Raw genomic sequence first — 9671 nt, forward strand, 5'->3', positions numbered from 1 at the left:
GCTGGTATTAAAGACACTTGCCATCAATACCTGCCAAGGTGGTGGATTCTTAAAATTCCCTGGATTTTTGTTTCAGACTATTAGTTCTTTGAAAGCAGGCATCCCTTTATAGCCTCTTTGATACTCCATTTAGTGGTGATAAAAATTTAAGAGTGAACAGGTGTTGACGATGACTGAGAAACAGAGACTGAACCCTAGACCTGACCTTCAGGAAACAAGCATGTTTTCACTAGTGAAAGTGGACCTAGTAATGAAAAGGATGGGAGATGTAGTCTCCCTGGCATATCACTGGAAAAATTCATAGAGCAAGCAAAATCTCCTCCTCTAACCTTAAGTACACAGAATCTCAAACCCCACAATCCACCTGAGACGAAATTCACTATAGAACAGCTACCCATCACATGCCTTTAACCTGACCAATGAGGGAGTCCTGATTGGCTACAATCTTATTGGCTTAGTTCTGTATACGTGACCAATCAGGTTCCAGGTCAGGATGCATGGCACGAGGACGCTGGCTGAGAGACAGTTGGTGCCCACCTTGTGATGTTGAAGGCAGCTAGGTCTTCACTTCAAGGACACCAGTGACAGAGACACTGTGCACAGTTAGTGCACGACGCCAAGAGTTTGGGAAAGAAAGGAGTTCCTGATCTACTCAAACAACACCAGGTACAGCCTCGTGGGCTGCTTTCTTCTTTCATCACTATATTGCTTTCATGGCACCCACAATGGGCTCTGTATTTGTGAGAAACACTTTGGATTGGGGATCAGGCCTTTGGCCCCTGTTCCTACTGGGTGGCTAATGGGGAGCCCCAAGTCTGGATTGTGAACCACCTAGGACTCAATGCGGGACTCTAGAGTCTAGAGAGTCTGTGGTGGCTGAGGCACTCAGGCCACTGATGAAGGCTGTATGAGACATTGATCGACAGGTTTATCACAATTTCATCATCAAGTATTTTGTCTCTGTATTCCTTTAGCAGAATAGTAGCTTTAGGCTTTTCCATTGGCCTATCAACTAACTACTGTCAATGTCTTTTTCACTTTAGCAGTGTCAGCTATGGGTTGCATGTCCTGGACTGGGCCTTAAATCCAATCACAAAGTGGTAACTTACTGCTATAATATTTGTGCTACTATCGTACCAGTCAGATATGCAGACAGGTCAGTGCTGTCCCAAAGTTTATAGCTGGGTGACATGGATGATTATCTTTCTCCTCCAGTAGAATGCAGAGTACAAAACAGTACCACTAATGTTAGTCAGTAGGGGTGAAGCTTCAAGTTAGGCACAGGCTCAACTTCTCCATGTGGGCTGACATACAGAAGCATTGTCTTCAGCCTTAGGACATAACCATTTTTTTTTGCAGAATAACCAATAGTCTTGGCAATATATGAGCTTTGCGTTTTTTCTTGGGACCTTTTGGGCAACTATCCAACAAAATATAACCCAGTCCTAACACTGAACCAGAGGTTTTTCCCTTGAGTTTTTTTTTTCAGTGAACATTTATGTTTCTCATTATTGAGCCACCTTGGTATTTACATGTTCAATTTTGATAGGTTACACAAATTTGGCAAATTGCCTACATGTTTCAGTTTTACAGTTCTTACCAGCATAGGTTCTGAAAACTACTAATCATTTTTGCTGTGACAGCAAGTACATTTGGCTATACATGTGTTCTGTGTCTTCTCCCAATTGATTACTTTGTCATTTGTGTTCTTCCATTTTGTTAATCCAGCATTTTGTTCCTTTTCAATTTCCTTTGTTGTCTATATGCTTAGGTTCAGTTCTCATCTTCAGTATGTTTTCTAGGTACTTCTTATATTTTTTCCTTTTCCTTTTTATTTTTTTTTCAATGCAGTTTATTCAGGAACCTTGAACAATCATCTGACCCTGGGGAAAGCCAGCCTACAGCTTAAATAGCCTCTGGGTAGCCAACCCCGGCGTGCCACATGGACAATGCAGATAGGTCCACATACATGGAAGCAAGCCAGATCCTTGTTTTTTTTTTTTGTTTGTTTGTTTGTTTTTTTTTTACATATGAAATTGAGAATTGTTCTTTCAAGTTCTATAAAGGGTTGTGCTAGTATTTTGATGGGATTTGCACTGAATCGGTAGATTGCTTTTGGCAGGATGACCATTTTCACTATGTTAATTTTTCTGATCCATGGGCCTGGGAGATCTTTCCTTCTTCTGCTGTCTTCTTCAATTTCTTTCTTCAGAGACTTAATGTTTTGTTTTTTTTTTTTCAAATGGGTCTTTCACAGCAAGGTACTTCATGCTATTTGTGGCTATTATGTAGTTTACCTAATTTCTTTTTCAGCCCTTTTGTCTTTTGTATACAGGAGGGCTACTGATTTTTTGAGTTAATTTTGTTTTCAGCCAGGTTGCTGAAGGTGTTTATCAGCTGAAGGAGTTCTCTGTTTGAACTTTTGAGCTCACTCATGTATACTATCATATCATCTGGAAATAGTGATACTTTGATTTCTTCCTTTCTGATTTGTAGCCCCTTGATCTCCTTTAGTTGTCTTATTGCTCTAGCTAGGACTTCTAGTACTATGTTGAAGAGATATGGAGAGAGTGGACAGCTTTGCCTTGTCCCTGATTTCAATGGGATTGATTTAAGTTTCTTTCTGATTAGTTTGATGTTGGCTATAGGCTTGTATATATTGTCTTTACTGTGTTTAGGTATATGCCTTGCATCCCTGATCTCTCCAAGACTTTAAAGATGAATGGGTGTTAGATTTTTTCAAATGCATTTTTGGCATCTAAAGAGATGATCATGTAGTTTTTCTCCTTCAGTTTGTTTATATGGTGGATTATATTTTTGGATTTTGGTATACTGATCCTCAGCATGCCTGGGTTGAAGCTTACTTGGTCCTGGTGGATGATCTTTTATGTGTTCTTGGATTTGGTTTGTGAATATTTTATTGAGTATTTGGTTTGTAAGAGAGATATATCTGGCGTTCTCTTACTTTTGGGGTCTCTGTGTAGTTTAGGTATCAAGGTGACTGTGGTCTCATAGAATGAGTTTGGTAATGTTCCTTTTGTTTTTATTTTGTGGAATAGTTTGAAGAGTATTGGAATTACCTCTTCTCTGAATGTCTGGTAGAATAGTGTGCTGAAGCCATCTCTCTTTTTTTTTTTTTTTGAAAGTTAGACTTTTAATGACTGCTTCTATTTCTTTGGGGGATATAAGACTATTTAATCTGTTTACCTAATCTTGATTTAATATTGATAAATGGAATCTATCAAGAAAATTGTCCATTTCATTATATTTTCAAATTTTGTGGCATATTGGCTTTTGTAGTAAGACCTAATGATTGTTTGGAATTTCTCAGTGTCTGTTGTTATATCCCCATTTTTGTTTTTGATTTTGTTGATTTGGATAGTTTCTCTCTGCCCTTTAGATAGTTTGTCTATCTTGTATTTTCTCAAAGAACCAGCTCTCAGTTTCATTGATTCTTTGAATTTTTTTTTCTGTTTCTAATTGATTGCTTTCAGCTCTGAGTTTGATTATGTCCAATCATCTACTGATCTTTTATGTGTCTGCTTCTTTTTTCTAGGGCTTTTATGTTGCTTGTATGAGATGTCCCAAATATTTTTCTGATGGCACATAGTGCTATGAACTTTACACTTAGCACTGCTTTCATTATGTTCCATATGTTTGCATAAGTTTCATTGAATTTTAGGAAGTCTGAAATTTCTTTTTTTCTTTCTTCCCTGACCCAGCTGTTGTTAAGTAGAGTTGTTTAGTTTCATGTGTATGTAGGCTTTTTGTTATTTCTGTTGTTGTTGAGGTTTAGTTTTAGGCCATGGTGATCTGATAGGCTACAAAGGATTATTTTGATGATTTTGTAGCACTTGAGGCTTGATTTATACCAACTATATGGTCAATTTTGGAGAAGGTTCCGTGAGGTGGATGTTCTGTGGATTTTATCTGTCAGGACCTTTTCTGATTTTATGTATTTTTTTTTGACAGATGTCTTGATTTCTTCAATTGTGTCTTCAGTGCCCGAGAATCTCTCCTTCATATCTTGAACTGTGTTAATGCTTACCTCTGTGGTTTGTGATCCCTTTGCTAGGTTATCTATCTCTTGGAGTTTTTCCGTGTATGTTTTCTTTCTTGATTCTAATCCCGTTTTCATGTCATTCACCATTTCGTTTATCTGTATCTATTTGGATTTCTGTCTGTCCATGACGGCTTCTCCTCTATTTTTTTTTTTTTTTGTTTATTTCCTCTCTATATGCCTCTATTTTTTTTTTATTTCTTTTTTTGGCTGTATTTGCTTGTATTTCTTTGAGAGATTTGTTTGTTTCTTCTTTATGTGCCTCTAATAACTGGATAAGTATAGAGTTGAGATTATTTTCCTCTGTGTCTGAATAATTAAAATAACCATTGACTTTTGAGGTTGCTGGTGAAGCCATGATGTCCTGATTTTTGTTGAATGTGATTGGCCAGTCATGTTCTTATTTGTAAACTTCACTATTTATTCCTGGAGCCTTTACTGCAGACTGGGTCTGTCTGTCTCTGGATTCTGGAGTATTTACGAAGATGAGAGAGGTTCACTGGTTTGAGAGTGAATGTTGGTGTTTCAGCTGTCACTAAGGGAGGAAGGTCACAGGAATGTGAGTGGAAGTGTGCCTTGAAGGACTGGGTGCTAGAGCATGTAGATGCCTGGAAGAGTGGAGCTTAAGCACAGGTCGGGGTGCTGTCACAATTCATGGATGCAGTTCACAAGTGCAGTTGCCCAGAATGCCTCAGGGGCCCACAGGCCTTTTCTTCTGTTCTAGAGGCATTCAGATGTGTCTGGGTTGCAACATCTTGGCTCCAAGAATTGTTTGCCTGGACTCCACAAATAGACCCACAGAATAGGGGCTTCGATGTCAAGAATGTTGTCCCAAGGATTCCTATGTTTCCCACAGTTGGGATTGAGTGTGAGGGTTCCTATGTCTGGCTGCTAGCATGGAGGGACCTGGGTTCTTCCTGTTCTCTGCTCTCAGATTTGGGCTAGCATGACCAAATGAATGTGTAGGAAATGAGTCAGTGGTGTCTTCCTGACCTGGGGTTATTGGCCTCTGCATTCTCAGTCACTGAGCAGGGAGGCCTCTGCTTGGGCCAGTGAATGTGCAGGGTGTCAAACATTTGTCACTATCAGACCGCAGAGATGTACAAGGGTGACCTGGAAGCAAATTGCCCAGACTCACTGGTTGTCCCCTCTCTCCCAGGAGGCCTCCAAGTCAGTGTTCTGACTTCAGCTGCTCCTCCACTCAACAGTTTCGCGGTATCGGATCATCTGCCCCTCAGGCTTGGCAGGAGCTGATCTCGGCCATCTTGGACTCCTCCAGGTACTTCTTTAGGGGTTTCGTTTATTCTTATTTTTCTTTGCGTCTGGAAGTCATTGTAAGTTGTATATTATCTCTCCATTTCTTCACATAGAAATTGAAAGAGATAAACTTTCCACCTAGACCAACTTTTAATTGATTTTAATCTGCTTTTGTCAGCTGGTGTTGGCCTGGCAAGGGTCATGCAACTTAACAGCAAGGCAGGAGAGGAGGAGACAATGCAGCTGCACCTGGAGGCCAGCGCCTCTGAAGAGGAAACGCTTACAGATTATTACAGAGTACTCAGGACCCTTGGCAAGGGGAGCTTTGCTGAGGTCAAGCTGGCCTGCCACCTCCACACAGAGGTGCATGTAGCTGTCAAGATCCTGAAAAAAGGAAACAATAAAACTGAAATTGAAATCATAAAGGTGCTAGAGCACCCAAACATCATTAAGCTGTTCCACATCATCAATACCAGAGAACACACCTATATGGTGATGGAACATGCTGCTCACGGAGACCTGGTGAGCCATATTGAGAAGGTGGGATGTCTGCAGGAGAAGCAGGCCCAGCACATCTTCACACAGTTGGTGTGTGCAGTTCACTACTGCCATAACAATGGCATTGCTCACAGGGACATCAAACTAGACAACATACTGCTGGATGGCAAAGGGAACATCAAACTGTGTGACTTTGGCCTGGCCATCAGAGTCACAGATGGAGAGATGGTGTTAGGGTTCTGTGGCACTGTTGAATATTGTGCTCCAGAGCTATTCACTGACAGAGAATATGATGCAAAGGCAGCTGACATCTGGAGCATGGGAGTTGTTTTATATACAATTGTGACAGCACAGTTCCCATTCAATGCATACACCTATTCAGACATGAAGGAGGAGATGCTGAGTCCCACTCTCTTCATTCCTGCCACACTTTCAGAAAACATCGCAAACCTCATTGTGCAGTTGTTGACTATGGAGCCTGGGCAGAGGCCAAAGATAGGTGACATTAAGCAGCATCAGTGGCTCAAGGACAGGGAAGAATTTTGGAAACTCCCATCATCCTCAGCAACACACGGTAACAACCCAAGTCCCAGCATTGTGGTGACTATGTGGGACATGGGCTACCGTCCCAAAGATATTTGTGACTGTATTCGTAAGAAAAATTTTAATAACATAATGGCCACCTATTTAATCCTAAAACATGGTCACCACACTGACCATCCTGTTAAGGCCATACAGGGCGGTGTTGCCATGTCCCCAGCACGTGCTCTCACCTCTCTTCTTCCTCTGAGGGCAATGAGTGAGCCTGCACTTTCTACATTGACCTGTCTGCCTGAACACCACATACACAATGAGAATCGGTCAAGGAACAAGGGAAGCAGGAAGCTGAGCATGCCTACCACCCTGTGCTTGCAGCAGTATGGGGTCAACCTACCTAAACTTGTCCCCAGGTGTGCTCCCAAGGTTACTTATCTTGTGAGCAAAACTGTGAAAAGTAACATTATGTGCAAAGGGGTCTCTTCAAGATGCCCATCCCAACAGGGCGTCTCTTCGGTACAGTCTTTTTCCCAGGAGGCCCTCCACAAACTAAACATCCCTTCAAATAGTTCTTACACTCTGAGTACACCACCTGCAAGTAAATCCAGAGAGTCACCTCAGCGTGTTACCAGCAGTGCCACCAATGGAACCCAGAGACCTTCCCTTCAGGCAACAACCAAGGAAAACTTTAAATGTGTCCCACCCAAAGGAGGAAGTACACACTTTTCCAGGAATCTATCCCAAGGCTGGAAGAGGGTTAAGAAGAGAATTTGGAACTGTATGCAGACATTGTGCTGCTGCCTACCAGTCTCAAAAAGGAGCCATATTTCTCAGAAAGAAGTAGTACCACGTAAAGTTGAAGGCAAGAGAGTGACATACTCTATTGGACTTCTGTGATTCTTAATGTGGATATATTCTAAAGTCTCTTGGAACCAACACACAATAATTATTTGTATGCAAATTAGACAATCTTATTTTTAGAGGAGCAATCTCACATCACCATCACCTCAGAGAAAACCAAACTTGTTACCTGAAAATGAACAGCAGAGGATGAAAAGCAGAGGTGGCAGAGACAGCAGGAATGAGTCGGATAAAGGTGGAAAGATTCAGAGGGGATGAAAGTTTCAGTGGAGGGTCAAAAAAAAAAAAGAAAAAAAGAACAGTGAGGGAGGGGAAGAGCCACTGAAGCACTGAAGAAATAATGGCACAGTGTGATAAGAACAGGCAAGGGTAAGTGTATGTTTCTAAGCCCCTAAGAGCATCCCTTCCATATGACTTTATCTCTTTAAGTGATAAGCCTATATGCAGGTTGAGACATGGGATGGGACTTTTCCTTTTGTGTGAAACAGCAGAAGCAGTATCCCTGCAGGAACTCCAGATGTCAGTGTGCCCACTTAACCCAGCCCAGAGGAGTCAAGCACAGGAAGAAGCAAGCCATCTACCAAAGGTTTCTCCACAGGAAAGTATAGGTAACAAGGGATATGTCCCATGACTAGCTTCTATAGCATCATTATGAGAGTGTGGCCTTGTGCCAAAATCATGCCCAAGGCTGCCCAGGAATGAGGACTCCCTATGGGCCAAACATCATAGAACTTCTTCATCAGTGCTCATTCATTGGTCTTTCCCTTCATTCAGGGTCTGGTCCAAGGGAGATGTTTCCCCTCACTGGGTAGAGATGAATCACCTCTTTCTTCCACCTCCCTGCCCTAATACAGTGTTTCCCGCTTACCTCATATCCCTGTGTCCCTCCAACACAGGAGACACAGTCTCACTGCTGATGGTGAAAGGACCTTTTCGTGGGGAGTCTTATCATAACCCTATCTGTCTCTTAAGAGGAAGTGCCAGCAAGCTGGAAGGAAATGGGCATCACTTTGGATGGAATGCGGGAATGTTGCTCTGCTTTGGAAGGTGGGTATTTCTTGCCTGTCCTAGAACATGGTGGACACCTGGCTTAGTCTGTAGACTTGGAACTACATTTTATTCCTGTCCCACTTTAGGGGTCATGTCTAGACAGAGCCTTGATAATCAGAGTAGGGGCATTTAGCCAAGCTATCTACTTGAGTGTCCAACTATGAGAGTTATCTTCAGTGTTGTTGTGGACACCTACCAGGCAGATTTCCTACTCTCTGCAGTGAAGAAGGTCCACTTGGAAGGGCTTGAATGCCAGGGCTCATCTGAGGTCCTCACATGGCTGAGGCATCACTGAGACCACTAAGTTTACCTCCATTGTATGAGAGATGGTTCTGTGATCTGGTCCAACCATGAAACTGGTCTGGAGGTAATGAATATGAGGATGCTTTGTTCATGATGCAAATGAACAAAGGGGTAGTGACAGACAGCTGAAGTGTGGATTCAGAGGCATCTTGTGACAAGCTGCACACCTCTCCTCTCTGACCACTGTCGCAAACTATTATAGAAGAACAGTTTCTGCCATAGAGGGTGAACATGTTAAACTTCTTTGGGATAACACTTGTTTCCACAAGCCACCTGTTTAGTCTGTAATGGACTGAAGAACCATGAGCTCAAGGATGCACACAGCCTGCGAGGAAAACCAGCCCAGAGCCAGTGAGCTTCTTACTCATGTAGCCATAGGTGCAATACATCAGTGGGGGATTACTAAGGCACTGAAACCAGGCCTGTGAAAAGGGAACATGTGTGCTGTGGCTAGGTCAGTGAGTCCCAGGACAGACAGTCCAAGGGAATCATTAGCTCAAGACCCAGGTGATGGTCTCTAAGATGGTGAATCACAGTGAAAACATGATGTCACTTGGGTCTGATGGGGACTTTTGTATTTCTGTTACTCAGTGAGGGGTGTTGCTCCTTATAGCTTTTGACCTGTTGGAATAGAAGTCTGCTGAGGACCAGCCCTACACACAGCACCTCTATCTTTCACTGCCTGCCTGATAGAGGAAGCATGAGCAGGGCACTTAGTACAGATAGTTGTAACAGGAACTTCACACACATCATTTCTAAGCTGTTCACAGGCATTCACCTCACAGAAGACAAACCTGAGTCCTTGAGATACCTTATACCTTTCTACCCAGTGAGCCTTTTGACCCAGCCACAGTGATCAATGTGGGTGGGACATTGGAGTCTCAGAAGTCACCTCCAGATCTTTTGTTGGTCACCCTTTCTCTCCTTGTATAGGTTCTTTTGTAGATGTCCTGTTGTGGAAGCTTATTTTCACCATGAATGTGAATCCTGTCTCATGTGGACAAGGGTAAGTGAGATGGGGTTCATATATTGGAATGCCTATATTTAACCACATTGGTGAGAAACTGGTTTTCCTCCTGAGCCCGACTCAGGGAAAGTGTCTAGA

The 9671-nt window shown here is 42.5% G+C and overlaps 1 protein-coding gene across 1 annotated transcript; it reads left to right on the forward strand.

The window, feature by feature from the left end:
• Positions 1–5518: 5518 nt before the first annotated feature.
• On the forward strand, positions 5519–7249 carry LOC132651433 (sperm motility kinase X-like). The gene has a single exon (XM_060376636.1). The coding sequence runs from the start codon at positions 5519–5521 to the stop codon at positions 7247–7249; it is 1731 nt and encodes a 576-aa protein (XP_060232619.1).
• The last annotated feature ends 2422 nt before the right edge of the window (positions 7250–9671 follow it).

Source organism: Meriones unguiculatus, assembly GCF_030254825.1.
Source record: "Meriones unguiculatus strain TT.TT164.6M chromosome 16 unlocalized genomic scaffold, Bangor_MerUng_6.1 Chr16_unordered_Scaffold_43, whole genome shotgun sequence".
Classification (NCBI taxonomy): Eukaryota; Metazoa; Chordata; class Mammalia; order Rodentia; family Muridae; genus Meriones; species Meriones unguiculatus.